Raw genomic sequence first — 17,732 nt, forward strand, 5'->3', positions numbered from 1 at the left:
TCTTTGCAAAAATGGAACCTACCTGGAAAATGACAATCCAGGCATACACAATGTTGTCAAAGTTAATTGCTCCTTTGTGGGGGTTAGTGCTTCCAGTATGGCACCGTGTATAATACTGGTTCCAGTTGATGCACAGACCCAGAGCTTCTCCAGCGCCGCTGCCATTCGACAGTGGCTCAGGACTCAGGCCCAGAGACTGTCTGTGCAGAGCGTCTTCCTTATCCAGACAACATACGCGTCCTCCTTCCCGCCGCGCTGGTACATCAGAGCATGACATGATGCCGTTATCAGAAGCCAGGGAGCAGATGAAGGGCCGCTCATCATCCTCTTCTGGTCGGTAGTAAGGAGCTGGCAGCGTCATGCCTGAAGGTCTGTGCAAAAAACATATATAAGGTTATAAATCTGAAGGTTGAGTCTAATAAATACAAAAAAGTCGAATGTTGTCAGATTTTTATCCTGTTTAATATGTTTTACATTTTTCATGGAGATTCCTGTAAGAAGGGCAGAAGTGAGAAAGAAACAGGAAGGAAAAATGATGATGAGACATTTTATAGGGAGCGTTCTGTGAATAAATCTCCCCAAAGTATTATAAATAAAAAAAACGTGAAAGCAATACTTAAAGTACAGGGAATACAACTCTCAATACCTCTATCCCACTTGGATGTTAACATATCCTCTCTACAACAACATGTATAGGGCAAGGTGTAGATGTTTTGACATAAACACCACCTCTTCCTAAATCATTAAAGTTTTTTAATTGTTCATGTAAAAGAAAATCCAGTGAAAAAACTTGAAGTTTCTTACAGATCCAGCATTATTTCACAATATTTTCTGATGTACACAGGCTAACAATGTTCGGTATAGGACAACTCTGTATACATAGACAATTATTTACACATTTGAATAGGTTTTATTATTTCTAGAGTGATTTTACCCATTTTTTCCGATATATTTCATTTGTAACATAAATAAAGACAAAAATAGGTCACCCCGTTTTATTTGACTCAAATTGGGACAGTGTTGCATTTGCTACAACTATATCATTTTTGCAGAGTTTCAAGTCTTGCCTCAGCGAGCAATAAAACATTGTTACACTGCGTACAGTCTGGTATTTTTTACATCACACTCAAATCAGTTTTCAGTGGCAACAATTTGGAAAGTTGTGGATACCTTTATAGTAAAGTATGTATCTTAATACATGTGTAATGCAGCTTTTAATCAAGTTTTCCAATTTGCTATTGTCTCAGTTATGCAATTTGAAAGAAAAGTACTGTAGTAATGCTGGTGCAATGGATTGATTCAGAAACCCAAAATGGAGCCAACAACAACAAAAACGAGTAACAATATTTAATATTTAAGTAAATCACAGAGAAGGATCTTTGGAGTAAGAAAATGCATGTCAGCTGGATTGTTCAAATACAGCTGAAGTATTTCTTAGTAAAATCTGAAAGATTTATGAAGCATTTTCTGAAAGTGAACACTTTTATTCACTCCTCTTGTCTTTTCTTCTGTCTACCGTTCCAATAATCACATTCATATCCTCTCCCTTGAGGATTTTCAGACTTTCCAATCATTTCTGTTTCTTGTTGGTTTCTGTCTTTCATTTTATACCCAATCCTTTTGATCTAATCCTTTCTCTTCCTGCAGATATCGGGGCTGATTAAGTATCAGCATACCTCCACTGTAAGGTCCAGGTATTCTAACAGCACAGAAGTGTATCATGATCAACAGTAGCACTTTTTTTCAGTTCTTTAAAACAAGCTTATGAAGCGTACAATGCAAGCACATTGGAAGCTACAGCACAATGGATGACATAGAACTGCACAATGTATTGAACCTCAATCCTCATCTCAATGTCAGTGTGTGCAGTGTCACAACTGTAACTGTAAAGGACTGCTTGGATGCTATTCTTGGCAAGCTATTATATTTCAAGTGCCATGCACTCTCGCTTTGCCTTTTGGGTGCACTCCCACTGCCCTGAATGCCCACCACTAATCACAGAGCTGTGGCAACATAATGTCAACGGTAAAGAAAGAGAAGAGGAAGAAAATGTGGGAGCAATCAAAACCAATATCGTCATTGCAAAATTCAACAACACTGCTGCAATTTCAGATTTTCCCAATACTATTCAGAATACATTTCTGAAACTTGGTCACTGGTCGTCCATCCATCCATTGTCTCTAGCTGCTTACATTTGCAAGGTCGGAGGGTGGGTTGATGGCTACCTCCAGATATCGATAGCCAAAGGATAATTTGCCAGTCCAAAGCTGAAGAGGCGAGGCAAATAGCTGAGGGACATGATGAGATGTGCTTGGTGACTGAAAGTGGACAACATACTTGCTAGGCAACGCACTCAGGCTCCTATGTTGTTTATTTTTCTTCTTCTTTTCTCCATGTGACACAAAGCAGGTTTTTGTGATTTTAATTATCAAAATGGAGAACTGGAGGTGTACAGCGTTGTATGGCTGTATTTTTATTTAGAAGGATGCAAAAGTGAACATAATGTGATGTGCTTAAAGTCCAAAAAAGGGCAACAGAGTCCATAGCCAGATGTGACTTATAGCTTCAAAAAGCTTCAGATATGTTTGTTCTTTAGATAGAATTTGTTTCACCTCTAAGCACACATGCAGCATGTGGTTATGTAGTTAAGAATAAACATCTGATTTTAAAATAAGCCCCCTTATCCAAACTCATCATAGTCTTAGATATAAATTCACTTTTTAGTGTAAAAAGTTAAAAGACATTCTAACAAAAGATAGGTTAAATTCAAAAAGATATAAAGGGAAGGAAGAAAGACTACTGGAGCATGAATGAAGGTTGTTGTCCCCCCTGCTTAGAGACTTGGCATCACACAGCATGGCACAGTACAACCTGACTTCACACTGAGAAGACACCTGCCAATGGAGAGCGAGGTGAAGGCAAGGACCAAGAAGTGGGAGTAGCACAGAAAAGCTGTGGTACGTGTAAAAAAAAAGAGAAAAAAAATAGGTCAGAAACAAATGGCAGATTGAGACAGGAATTAGCCTGCTGGCTGAAACCTGCAGACAACACAGAAAGGACACCCTACACACTGTACCATTAAAATGTCTTTTGTAATTACATTGGCCTTTTTAAAAGAAACAACTGAATCTTGCAAAAGATGTAACTTTCAGGGGAAAAAAAACAACTACAGAATATCTAATCTTGTAGGAATTTGTTAGAAACAAAACCACCGTGGAGAAAATAAATCATGCAGGCCAACAGAGGGAGGCTATAAAATTGCCTAGCAAATGCTGCACTTGACAGCGGCACTTAGCCCACTTCATTATAACCTCGCAAACATATGCCCTTTACTTAGCATAATAGTCCTCTAACACTAACTCACACCTTTCTAATTAAGTACTCCAGCCCCACTGACTATATCTAGTGCAATGATATAAAGAATACACAGGCTTAATGCTTTGTTTGAGTAATAGGTGAGATGAATGCACAAATCAAATCCTACATGAATCATAGCAGGAGTGTGTGTCAGTCTTTAGATGTACCTGTGTCAATGTAGTAAAGAGCTCAGGTACATCAGCATGTAGTTTTAACATATATTAGAGCACACATGTGTTTGTATGTTTTTCAGGTAGCTGAGGCAAGCATGAAGGAAATGCAATCAAACAGAGTTCAATAAGAGTCCTGCACTCAGACACAGTGGGTGATGCTATCACGTGGCGTCGTAAATATGGAGGACTACAGCTGGAAACTAATCGCGTTCACAGTTGCAAAAGAGAAAAACTCCTGTAACAGTTTTTTTTTTTTTTTTTTGCCGTTTAAGAGCCAGATGGAGAAGAGAATCTACAGGCAGCAGCGAAAAAGATTAACGATGAAAGCATGTAAATGAGTTTTGCTTTCTGGCTTATTCAAAATATGCTAAAATAATTTGTAAAAAGGAACATTCACAGAGAGTTGATAGATTTCTTGGCATAATATTGGTTTGATGAGGTGAAGGAATGTGGAAAGCAAACATTAGAGGTTTTAGGAATAAGTGTCACAAATCCCTCTTGAGCATCGTTTTTTCTTTTTTCTTTTTACTCACATGGTGAAGTTCTCCTCTTGGTAGCATCGGTTCCTCAGGAGTCCCGCCCATAACTGCACGCCGATGATGCCGAAGATGAAGAAGACGAAGAAGCAGAGAAGCAGCACATTGCCCAGCATGGGGAGAGTGTCTAGCAGCAGGTTCACCAGAATGCGCATACCTGCAAGGATTAGCATGTTAATCAGTCTGTAGCAGAAAAATATTACTGATTGCGGGATAAAAAAAAAATGCCTGTATTTCATCTTTTTACACATTTCACTAAAATTACATGACAGAAATGCCTTTCTTTTGGCCTAAAGCTTTGCTAGGCAAGTAGCAGTATCTACATAAGCTACCTATATAACCTTTTTATAAAGCATCCACTCTGTGTAACTAAGCAAAAATGGTGCAGAGCAAGGGTTTTGCTTTGTCTTAGTTTCGAGACATTTCAGAGATAAATATATCTGCCTTTGCATTGTATGATACCTCGTGAGCAATTCATGTCACAATGAATGGTTAAAATCCGGCCATGTACTTGGTGGCGACCTCTTCCTGGTCTTTAGAGTGGTTTATGTTTTTAAAATCTGTTTAGTTTCTAAGCTGCTTGTGGCCTTGACCTTTTTTGTTTTCTTGGTTGGTTTCTGATTCAGCAGAGGACTGAAAGCTGAAAGGGACTCCGAAAGCTCTTGATTTAATTATCCACAAGAAAATTCTAATTAATTTTTAACCAGCAGCTGAGATTTGACATCACACATATCAAAACTGCAGAAAAACTCCACATAAATCAGGGAAAAAACACCAAGAAAAACAAATATATCATTGGCAACAACTTGAAATGAGCTCGTTCAAAGATCAAATGAAATATCAATGACACTGACGCATTTCCAGACGACATGAGGTCACAGTCATGATGAGATGAAGCCTAATTGCAGAAACACGAGTGTGTCCCCTGTCGAATAATGATGACCTTATCCCCTGTTGATGAGCCTGTCTCACTGTGATGACATACTGCACTGATACTGTGATTAGCAGAGCATAATGACAACTGATTGGTCTAATGAGCAAGTGAGGTGAGACCCCTATGATGAGATCACTGCAGAGACGGCGTTACCGTGAAAGTGTACCATCCACTCATCAAAAATGTGTGTTGTTTCTCTGAGCTTTAATTCATGAAAAATAGCTCAGCGGTCGGTTAATGTGTCTCAACAGCACATGTAAGCTGCTCTGAGAATGAGTGACAGGAAAAAAAGCTGTGGGAAGGAGAGAGACAGAGGAGCCAGAAGAAGAAGATAATTATATTTACAGAAGTGAAAATACCTGTAGCTTATTCACTACGCAGACACAGAGCAACATAAACACGGAGGTTCTCTGTTTTAAAATCTAAACATTCCTTAAAAACAGGTCTCTGATTTTCAAATGCACAGCGTGTAGCACTGCTGGCTTGCAGCAAGAAAATTCTTGGTTCAAAACCAAGGATTATATACGGAGATGCATCTTTTCTCCATGCATGTATGGGTTTCCTCTGGGTACTCCAGCTTTCTCTCATTATCCAGAAACAGCTGGTTGGTTAATTGATTACTCTAAATTGCCCATATGTATGAGAGTGTGTAGCTGTTTCTCTTTTGTGTGTTGCCTTGTGATAGACAGGTGACCTATCGAAGGTGTATCCCTGCCTCTTGCCCAATAATCCCTGGAGATAGGCACCAGTTTCCCATGACATTGCACAAGCAGTTATATGCAATGGAAGGACGATTTTTTTTTAAAATACAAAAATCCCCTAATAACTTACAATTTTACCAATAAGAAGAAAAGTAAAACCCATGGCAGTTACTAAGTAAAAAAATATTTACAAACACAAGTCAACATTTTTTGGTGCCTTATTTGAATTTATTTTTCTTTCTTTTTTTGCTGACTGTAAGCTTTGGATAGATTTTTTCCTTTATCTCTCTCACAATCTTGTGTAGATAATAATTTTCAAGCAATAGTTGTTAACTTGAAAACAATCTCTATCATACTAATATGAACAAGTTATATACAGTATATATACTGTATATATATATATATATATATATATATATATACTGGATGGAAAGAAAGAAAGGCAGAGAGAAAACTGAACTAGGAAAAACTGCAGTGAGGACTTTGAGCATCTTTATGTCATGTGCCTGCTCTAATGGCACCAGCTGTAGCCATTATTAACTAAGACATGCAACCACCTTAAAGAAATTGCATATTTCCTTGAGTTTCTCACTTTTTAAGAGTGGATATTTAAAGGAGAATACTGTGTGTCATTTATGCTCCAGGGAAACACAAAGTTATGGACTCATTTCAATTTTTAGAAATCTGATCACTCAAGGTAAGGTAAGGTGATTTTATTTATATATAGCACATTTTCTGCAACTTTGTGCTTTACATGAATTAGAAGGAAATACAAAAAAAAAAAATCTTTTTTGTACTTACTTTTTCTAGTGCTTTTCAGAAAAGAAGTATTTTTGAAAAACCTTGGTGCATAAAATCATTACCCTTCTATCTTTACATTTCCAGTGTACATCTGTTTGTGTTGGGGCTGGGTGAATCCACCTCTGGACTGAAGTAGAAATTTTAACAGGCTTTGAAAAATCCAAATTTATTGGAAATGGAGGAAATATCAATGATTCTCGTGCAGATTTTTTGTATGCTGAAATAGTTCCTTAAATATATTTCAGTTAACCTTTGGATTTATTTTTGGACAATTAATTTAAACCGGTTTGTCATCTCTGGCTGATTTGTTTCGTCAACTTTAAATGGGAAGCAGTAACATTGCTAGCGTGCTGATGGCTGGAGGCGAGTCTAAATGTATTTGTTCCCCAGGGTTCTTGTCATTAGGCCACTGCTCCATTAGGCCTAATTGGCTGGAGAGAGGAAGAGATGGATTGAGGGAAACAAAGGGGTAGAGAGGGAGACAATCTGCCAAAAAATATGGTGTGCAAACTCAGTAACAGGGAAAAGACGGAACCTAATGTAGAAAAATCATAAAATGGAGAATACAAATAAAGCACATCTTGTAGTGGAAAAATTTTAACTTTTATTATCAATATTTTCTCTTCTTTACGGTGGCACTAAAAAAATATTTTCCCTTCTCAATTCCCTGTCTACCTGTCTTCATTTCTTGCCTTTTCACTGACTTTTTTTTTTTGTTTGTCAACTGCTGCTGTTCTCATATAAAGATGGATGCCTCAGCTTGCACCACACAGTTAACACATTTTTGGCTTCCTGCCTGTGCCTTTCACCAAAGGAAAAGAAAATCCTCTCTTCCCCTTTATTCTCCCCCTTTCAGTTTCTGTGGTGTTTGTTGCCCCCCCAACAGTTCTGTCTAGCACTCCTTTTTCATCACACCAATTTCCTCAAAAACAAAGTTTAACACAACAGCACGCATTCACATATGCCACACACTGCTATTATCTGCTCCTTGTAGGAGGGTTACAAATTGAGGTGTGTGAGGGGTCAGGGAGTGCTCATGCTGCCTTTGTACCTCTGGGCAAAGTAGCAATCCAGCTGAAGAAAGAACAAATAGCTTTATCCCCTTGCTTTTTTACTTCAGACATTCTCAAGACAGAGTAGGAGTTGCACACACTAATTATGCACAGAAGTATGCATACTTTGCAGATCAATACAAAGTAGATGCATATAAATACCCTTGTACAACAATCTACAAAATATAGATAAACAGTATCTTAATGTTTGAGCTGCTTATGAGCTACGAATGCAAAGATAAACCCATATATCTGCACAGGCAAGGAGGGAAAAATAATCGTCTACAGAAGGGCAAATTTGTTTGCAACCAGTTCACTTTTCTCTGAAGCACCGTACACACTCGTCTTCATACATTTTCCAAACCATTTCCCTAAGTGCTGCCGGTGTACCAAATATTTGACTGAGCAGGTTCCTCTTTTATGACTTCAATGGAAGGACGGCTTGTTCATCAGAATATGTCAAGTAAAATAAGAAGACAATGTATGTGTTTACCTCACTAAAGCCACTGGCTAAATTAAAATGGACATTTTTGCAAAACAGAACGTAATTGATGCATTTACAATTTGCATCCACATGAAAACCCTTGCTTTAGGCATAAAAAAAATAAATAAAAGATAAGAGTTTTAAAGAACTTTTCAGAGCAGAGCTTTTTACATTTCTAGGTTTAGGTATACTGTTGCAGACTTGGCAAATGGTGATTTTGAAGCAGAACATTGTATTTTGCTTTTCCTCATTCATACTTTGTATTCCACTATCACTACCCTAAGAGTGCAATTAAAGTTTTTTTTTCCCACATTCTCACTTTTTTCTACTATTGTGAAGACAATGACTGAGAGGAAGTGACAGACAGTGTCATAGAGGAAGAAAGGAAATGCAATGAATAGTCCGGTATAGCTTCTTGAGATCTCACAGACCTATAACCCGATGCGCCAGCTCGGCTGTTCGGTCTAAGTAGCTAACAGAACTGCAGATGTTGATTCAATTATCATTCAGTGTTTTTTCTTGCCATATGTGCAGAACTCAATTCAGGATGCGATAGATTGATTGGGATACTATGGGGAATATTAATTGTGCTCAAGATGTTCATCCTTTCCTGTTTCATGTGTTGAGCCAAGCATCATTGCAGCCTTCTGGGGCAGCATAGGTAATTTTAGATTTTTTCTTGGAAATCCTACTAAACATACAAACCAAAACAAAATAAATCCATATAAAAAAATACAGTGGACAAAGTAAGTGTTGAATACATCCATTTTTGCTATACACACATATTTTTTCAATACTCAAATATTCAAACAGCTTTGGTCTATTTTCAACTGTCTACACAAATGTACAGCAATGACACGACTCCAGGCCTTGCTGGTCCAGGCTAATTGCTAATTATTATGATGACAAGCTGCCAATTATGGCAGCCGTACAAATAAATCGATAGGATCTACAAAACCTTGCTGGAGAACGGAGTATTAGATGAGAAGAATGGGTCTATGGTCACACACTGATCAATGAAGCAGCATTAATGTGTGGTTTGTAAATTAGATAAGGCCGTGACTCAAGGTTTGAGCTGACTTTGTTATGAAGCATTAGATGAAAGTTTAATCATCCCCACCGGGAAATTGTGGTGTAAGGAAGAAAAAAAAAACTCCCAGAGATGCAGGAAAAATGAAATTCATCTGCATGAATTTTCATGCAACTGCATTTCAGCTTGATGTAAACTGACAGATGTGACGACACAGAGAAGCTCAAGAAAAGGAAAAAAAGCTAAAGCTGTAGATTACAACACAGGTCAACTTCGAACAGCAAAAATCATAAATACTAAGACATACTTGCAATGCATACAATCTCCAGTTAAAAACAAAAAAAAATACTTAAGCTTTTCTCACTTGGGACTCTGTTGATGGCTTTCAGGGGCCGAAGAACCCGAACCGTGCGAATGGCAGACAAGTTGATGTTTTGCAGGTCCAGGGAGTACTCCACCATCCTGGATTCAAAGATATTAAAGGAAACACAAAGACAAACATCAGTTTCTCCTTTTTTATTCAAAATATATCAAGTGTCACAATCCACTCAAATGTTTTTGAAGCATATAAGTATTACCTTCCACCTCTGTCTGACTGGAAATTGCCACCCACTCTTGGCAAAATGCATGTAACTTTAGGAAGTGTTGAGTAAATGTGATCAAATTATATGCTACTGGCAACTCAAAAGGCATTTTGATTTCTACAACAGATCTGCTGGGGGCAGTGATGTGCCTGAGCTGCATTTTGAATCAGCTCAGCTGGTGCTTAATATGACTTCACAGGTACTGACCTGAACACAACGTACCCCGTTATGACACAAATCATTAATGATTACAGCAATCAAACCATCGCACTTAGTTTTTAAAGCATCAGAACAACTCGTTTGGGACGTTTTGTCCACATCAATCAGTCATTATTTAGTCATAAAAAAAGACAAGGAGAGCATAGGTCATCTCCTCCCTCAGTCAAGATGCGCTCCAATGGTACTTCGAAATAGTAACTACTCATTCCTTTCGAAACCCACTTCTTGATTTGGGGTGAAATCTGAATCTTAAGCACACCATCTGAAAAGTTTAGAGGCATTTCCAAACCACAGATTCTAGTTGCTTCGTTCCAGGCATTTATCAATACATGTGATATTGGTACGTCTGCCAAACAAATTTTGCTCTGCATTTTTGTGTCGGCTAGTTTTTAGTGTTAATATAAAGGTTAAAATGTGAAATCAGAGTTGTGACTGCAACATAAATGAATACAACAAAGCCAAACACTGCTTTATTGTATTGTATGAGAGGATATTTTAAGTGCCATGCATGCAAATTCTGAATGTGTGTAATATTTCTGGTCAGTTGAACAGACTTTTCCTTCCCTAGATGCCAACACTGGACCTATATTGTTAATGACTGGATGCCGATGCATACCAAGGGTCGTGGGGACATGTGAAAAATGTGAGTTAGTTGTAATGAATTTTCTTATTGCATCTAAATTATCACAATGGCATGTTTCACTGATATTGCCCGGCTCCTGTCAGAATAACTTTTGAGGTACCCAATGAACCCCAGGCTGAATCACTGAAGGCTTTCCACAAAATCTATTGGGCTAAAAGAGTGGTCGCTGTCAAAAAAAAAAGAAAGTCGTTGTCCAGCCATCCTTTGTCTAAACCTAGTTGTCCTTGCAGGGAGAGTTGGTGCCTATCTTAAGCGGGCATTGGTCATTTGGCTGGGGGCAGATTACACTCTGTACAGGTTGCCAGTTTATCTCAGCGCAACATCGTGACGAACAGGACAAGCAACCATCTATGGAATCAATCAAACCTGGGAATAAATTAGAAAGACCAATTAACTTTACAGTCATGTTTTTTGGACTTCCAGAAGTCCTGGAACCTTCATGCTACAAAACAACTGTGCTATTAAACGCACAATCCTAATTGACAACACATAAACTGTGTACTTTAAATTATTTCCTCATTATTCATTTTTAGTTAGTTTTGCTTAAATAACACAAACCATATTACACAAGAGTGTGAATAGAAGAAATGATGGCTTGTTACATTTTTGAATGGCCAGTACGAATTTTGATTTCCACCCTGTCAGCTACAGCTGCATGAGCTTTAACTGCCTCAAAAAGACGTTCCATGGAAAGGTGCAAGACTCAAGGATGGGGGATAAAGTTACAAAGCACAGAGCAGAAGAATGACATGAAAGAGATATGAGAAGAAAAGGCAGAAATATGGATTCATTTTCTTCTAAGTGTTGCCTGCAGGATGTTGTGTCTCAGTCAGAGCCTGGCATCTGTTAGCAAGTCATTTTCACTGCATGGCTAAGCTGTTTGTGCCCCCAAACTCAAACCACTTTCACACGAGAGCAGTCACGGTGAAATATACAGTATATGTGCCCGTGAAAGAGGTGAGTCTCTTTAAATCTGGCAAAAACTGCTACATGGCTCTTAATGGTCGGCGCAGATGCAGTTTAAGTGAGTGAGGAAGTTTATTGTATAAGTTGCAGAACAAGTTTCAATTTCTCTGCAAATGGCATGTTATTTTTTTGCTTTGTTTTGTTTTGTTTTTTTTTACATGTGTATCCAGATGTAATTTGCTGGTGGTTATAACATTGACAGGACAGCATGAAACTAACAACTGCATTGCTGTCATAAGATAACAGCCAAATCTTACCTGCAGGCCTCGAAGAAATAAATCAATCTCTCTGTCTGTCACATGGACAGTGTTCGGAGCCATGTCTTTTACAATATTATGATACTTTATTGATCCCACAGGCAAGTACTTTCTATTTGCCCTTCACAGTCACTTAAGAAGGATTACTTGGTATAACAACCCTTTATTAGTTTATGCATGTGTCATAGCAAGCTAAAATGTTGTAGTGAAGAATGTTCTCCCTCTGCTTGCATCAATAGTTCTGTTCCTCTTGTTCCTGAAGCTGCTGCGGCCTGTGTTTGAAGAGTACATTTCTTGAGGAGATGTAGAAATGCAACAGACAAATTTTCCTTCCCCGCTTCATTCAATAGTGCAGAAATGCCACACCTGATGAAAATGTCAAAGTATAAAGAAAGGCACAACCGTTGTTTTAGTGGTCAGACTTCTTTTCGGCTACATATAGGGGTCCTATTAATGCTACAGAATGTAACATTTATGAAAAAAAGTAACAACTCTTTTTCATTTTTGTCAAAACTGTCACCATATCTAACATGGTGACAGTTATATAGGTAATCTGTGAGAAAAATCCATCTCGTCCATGAGCTGCAACAGCGATCTGAAGAAATGCGCTGATCTCGTTCAAAAACAACCAATCAGAGGCAGGAAAAAGGTCTTAACGCTGTCAATAATTCTTGTGTACATGCTGCTTTACAGTGCTAAGACCCTCCTCCTGGCATTGGTTTATTTGTTCCTGACCAAGCTGTGTATTTTTGCAGTTAATACTGGGAGAAGTCAGAGGAGCTTGATTTTTTTTTTCACACATTACCTGTTTTATACTGTCACAACAAATGTTTAAAAAACAGATTTTTAAAAAATAAAAGTGACATATTATAGCTATAAACCCCATCCTAGACACCATTTTTAAAGAATAAGTCTCATCAATAAATTTAATGAAGGTCACATGAGGGGTATATATGCGTGTGATGTGATGTGAAGTTTTGTAATACATCAAAATATGGTATGTATTATGTTGCCAAATAAATTTCTATGGTAAGCTGTATTGTGATATTTTTTTTTACATATATACATTATGATGTGATGCACTACAATGATACAGCTATAAACTAATAAATATTATGCGTTTTTGTCTAGGAGAAATCTTTCTTTGACACAAATTGTTGTACTGTACAACAACAAAGAAAGGAAAATTGTGCATTGCACACAAGACTCAATGCACCTTAAAGCATTTTATGCGACAAAATCCAATTATGGTGTCAAATGACAGTGTTCAGAAGTCAGATGGACCAGCATGAGCAGGCCTGTGGAAATGTTTGCAGGCTATACACAACTACGCTTGATCAATGCCTTTCTTGTGACGTCATTTAGGGGTGTGTATCATTAATCATTCTCTAATACTCATTAGTACAATGAATGCAAAGTGTTTCCAAACCTAATGAGTAATTTAGTTAAATAATTGCATTGTCACTGTTCACACACAAAAAAATGTGATTATGATATTTTTTATTATCTCGTTGTTATTCCGTGCACATCCAACTTTTCGCTGATCAGTCTGGTTTGCTCAAATAGTTCAAACACATGGATGCTAGATGCATGTGATTGATGGTAATCTTTTTATCTTTGCAATGCATTGTGTGTTTATATGTGTCTGTTCTATTAGCTAGTCTTCCCCTGTGCACATCAATCACATCGGTTTGCTTGGAAAGGTAATTAGTGGACTGCCCCAAATGTCCTTTTCATGATTGTTCTCTTTTTCTCACATTGCTTTTTTTGTGATGCCCTTATCCCCACTTTGCTTTTATGTGACAGGCATAGTGTGTGTGTGTGTTTGAGTGTGTGTGCTGCTTTATAAACAAGGATTCAGAGGAGATGGAGGGCAAAACAAGACAAGATTTAAAAGACGACTTTAACATAAAGGACGCTAAAAAGATTAGGTAATTAAGATGCAAAAATGTGTTGTATTTACTTTCAAATTTGTGATATTTTCTCATTTCCTTCTTCCCATGGGAAAAAAAAAATGTCTGTTTGTTTTTTAGTTTAAACTGTCTATTACATGGAGGAGGTGTCCTTTGATTTCTTTTAAATTCCATTCAGGTCCATGAAATTAGTTTTTTACCTATACTGTATTTACCTATACTGTGATTGAAAAACGTTCTAGTCATTTTTGAAGTACTTAAGTTAATGACATTAGGGAACGCTTTGAATTACATACTTGTAATAGGGTCAATGTTGACCTTACATCAGAAATGTTTACAAAAGATTTTCAAAGTCTGTAGTCTTGCAACATCAGTGCGACTTACACTGAACCTTGGACCTGACCTCTGACTAACACACAAATATGAATAATAGTAATAATAATAATAATAATAATAAAACAGCCTATCTGGATCATTACAATCACTCTGTTATAATGCTTCTACTAACTATAACTTTATTCACCTTCCAAGTTTTTTTTTTCATTTTTTCAAGTAGATATATGAAGATGTATGACAGGTTGCACCTAAATCCAAATTGTGTTTTGTTGAATTTTTACTTGTTATATTTGTTTCCCCTTGTTTCAGACAGGTAGATTAACCATAAAGGGTGGTGCAGAAATTGAGTAAACAATAATCTCAGCAGCACAGTTAAAAAAGATTCAGTTGTTTGTGTTTTTTTTTTTTTTACAGGAGAGTCAGGGACGAGTAGGATTTGTGCAGTGGATTTGGGTGATATGAGAAAAGGTAACAGGAGACTACACATGTCAATTTGGGTGACAGGCTGCATATTGTCTGGAGAGGGGATGATGAGTCAGATAGACAGAAAGAAAGGCTGCAGAAGGACTATGAAATAGTGAGGTGATGCCTATGGGAAAGAGAGAGAGAAGAAAACGACAAAGAGCTCATAACAGAATGACTCTCTAAAATTATCTCAGACTCTGATATAATGTACAGTTATTCAGAAGAAAACAAAGACAAAAGGTGTTCACACAAATCCATATCCAAACTCTACAGTTCTAAACTTTTGATGCTGATGTTAGGGCTTAAAAACACACAGTCGCTGAGAGTCTGCACATTCACTGGGGATAAAGTGATTCAGGTCAAATGAAGATGAATGTTCCTCCAGCTACCCTGGTAAGTCTGGAGCTCTGTTGTTGTTTTTCTGCAGATATACCAGGCACTCTTCCAATCTAAATCTCTTTATCTTTCTCACACCTACAGAAACACACCTTAAAGGTGAAGCTAATGTTTAAAAAATACTAAATCTTAACCAAAATCTAACCCCAACACTTTAACACTCCATTTATAAACATGCATACCAAATAATCTAAAGAGATTTATTCTATGATGGGCTCAGCCAGGGTGTGTCTCTACAGTCCCACTCTACTGTGCCAACAGATTGATGTTCTGCATCATGACTAATATACACACCTATCCAGACTTGCTTTATTACCCGTGTCTGAGCGTCTCATTTCACTTGGATCAAAGCAGGTGTTTGAGCAGATGTGTTTTCTCTGTGTGTGACTGCATGCATCAATCTCCCATGGAAACAGCAATTAACTATTGGGAAGAACATGTTAATCTTATAAAAAACATTGTATGACTATTGATGTGAGTGTTTTAGCAGCATAACTTTTCTGTACAGTGACAGTGTGTGTCATAATAGAAGTGAAGTGTGTAAGCAGGTGCAACATATATAAAATATATATTTATTTTTTACAATTTGTCATTTTGTGACAATTTTTGCCCCATAATGAATGAGTTATTGGTACTTTTTTTCCACAACGGAGCCAAAATGATCAAACTTATATGTGTATGAATGCCCAAGTCTTGTAAAAAATCAATCATGTCTTGATTGTAAAACATGGCAATGAAATGGATTGTGTAGAGTTTGTATGGGCAATCAGTTGCTCACTTGAAGAGAGCAATTTAGGCCATTCAATTTTAAAGTCTGGGAGAAATTATCAAAGAGGGGTGAGGCTAACTTCTTCACCAATTAAGGAGAAAATATCAAGCTTCTAAAGTAACCCAAACTCAAACTTTATGAGAAGATTGAGGGAAATGTAAAATTCCTTGTAGAGCTGCATTTGATTGTGCAAGAGTTGTTTAGGATTTAACTCTCTGAAGATGCTCAGCTGAAAAAGTTATACAAATAACAACTACATGCTAAATGGAGAAAATTTAAAAAAGAAAAGTACAAAATTTAGCATTTGCTTCAACTTTCATTACAATTAGAAAATGATAATAACAAATAATGAATAACACTTAAACTTTTTCACATTTTGACCCATCACAACCACAAACTTCAATGTATTCATTTGGGATTTTCTGTAATCCACAGGCACAACACCATACATATTTGTAAAGTGGAAAAGGCTATTTTTCGAGAACTTTTTAACCTTTTTCCTCAAAGGTAGCATGCACATCACCTCCTCCAGCTTATACAAACTTAGCACATCACTGATGAATTGTTCTTTACTAAACATCTCAAGCTCAGTTACATTATGTTGTTATAAGTATTGTTATAAGTTTTGCTACAGATTCTAATCCAGATTTATTTTTGGACTTTGACTGGGTCATTCTAACTGTTTAACATATCTTGAATATGCAACCTCTGAGGGGGAGTTGGCTGCATAGTTTTGTTTTTTCCCCCCATTATTTTAGAGGTATTAGAGTAAAGAGGGTAGAATTATTTGAAATAACTTCCATAAACAATCTGTTACTTCCTTATATTTTACAAGTATGAACAACTTTTTGTTAGCAAGTCACAAAAAAACAATTCAAGAATACTGTTGTATAGCACTATATGGAAAGCAACAAATAGGAGACGGGACGGTTACCTATTGTAAATATAAATGAATTTGAAGCAAACAAATTAACTCAGCTATAACAATAGCATAATATAATTACACTGTGTGCTCCCTCATGCTCTGTGTTATCTTGGATTAGCCTTAACCCCCTCCATCCACTAATGAAACAGGTATGGAAGAGTAGATGGATGGATAATAGCATGATAATGACACTCTGGACAGATATAATTGGGGAAGGTGTTGAGTCTAATAGACACCTGTTAGGCCATTTTTAGGAACTACAAGTATGATTCTTGCTTTCTGAAACACTTGCTCACCCAGCCATGACGATGAAAAAATCCAGCCTGTTCCAGGTATCTCCCAAGTAACAGCGACGGCCAAAGATCCCAAGAGCCACCATCTTTACCACCATCTCCAATGCAAAGAAGATGTAGATAAATGCATCGAAGGCCTGTGAAAAGAAATGTAAACAATGAGGCAAGTGAAGCAAGATCACACTGAGATTTTGATCTTATTCAAGACACTCTAAATGAAAGTTTAATGTCACTTAGCTCAAGCTATCTGCAAAAACCAGAATTCTCACATGATTCAGACGTATTGCTAAGCCTACCCTGCGCTGATCAATTTTTCTTCAATTTTATATCAGCCTAAACTCTTTAAAATAACCTATAATTGCTCATCTTGTGCTTTTCAATGGCACATTCACAACTTTAAGTGGACCAGTTTCTCAGAAGCTGTCGGGTAAATTTTTTTTCTAGAAGAACTGCTACATTAATCACCACAGAGGTTCATTCAATAATAATAAGAATGAGGTTTGTGTTCTGATGGCTCTCTCTGCTTCTCCTTTGTCGGATATGGACAACGTTAACTGAGTGGTTACTTTTTTTTAATGTCAACCAGCAATGAGATTATGATTAGCATCTTAAAGAAAAACAATGAGATCTGAGTTTTCTTTTTGACCTGATCCAAATTACTAAATAACAACAAAAACAACACAGGGATACAAACAAAACTACAAAAAAGAAAGATGAAGGAGGAAAAAAGATAAACTGAGACAGATGTGAACATATCCCTATGTTGTCCAGGATACATTATTATGCTCAGATGACTAGCTTAAGAGCCCATTGTATTTATGGAACAGAATCTTCCATGCGCTTTGCCCTGAGCTAAATGACTGCATTTACTGCCTTGTTACATATTCCTGCACGGCAT

At 37.2% G+C, this 17,732-nt stretch overlaps 1 protein-coding gene across 7 annotated transcripts in view; it reads right to left on the reverse strand.

The window, feature by feature from the left end:
* cacna1ia (calcium voltage-gated channel subunit alpha1 Ia) overlaps positions 1-17,732 on the reverse strand; it is a 160,405-nt gene that overhangs the window by 52,557 nt on the left and 90,116 nt on the right. For all 7 annotated transcript variants that reach the window (XM_028042220.1, XM_028042223.1, XM_028042221.1 and 4 more), the window contains 4 exons: positions 16,838-16,971; positions 9,433-9,530; positions 4,064-4,223; positions 23-371 (listed from right to left, as the gene is read on the reverse strand). In XM_028042220.1, the coding sequence (XP_027898021.1) occupies positions 23-371; positions 4,064-4,223; positions 9,433-9,530; positions 16,838-16,971 (741 nt within the window). The remainder of the gene's footprint in view (positions 1-22; positions 372-4,063; positions 4,224-9,432; positions 9,531-16,837; positions 16,972-17,732) is intronic.

This window comes from Xiphophorus couchianus, chromosome 16 (assembly GCF_001444195.1).
Source record: "Xiphophorus couchianus chromosome 16, X_couchianus-1.0, whole genome shotgun sequence".
Classification (NCBI taxonomy): domain Eukaryota; kingdom Metazoa; phylum Chordata; class Actinopteri; order Cyprinodontiformes; family Poeciliidae; genus Xiphophorus; species Xiphophorus couchianus.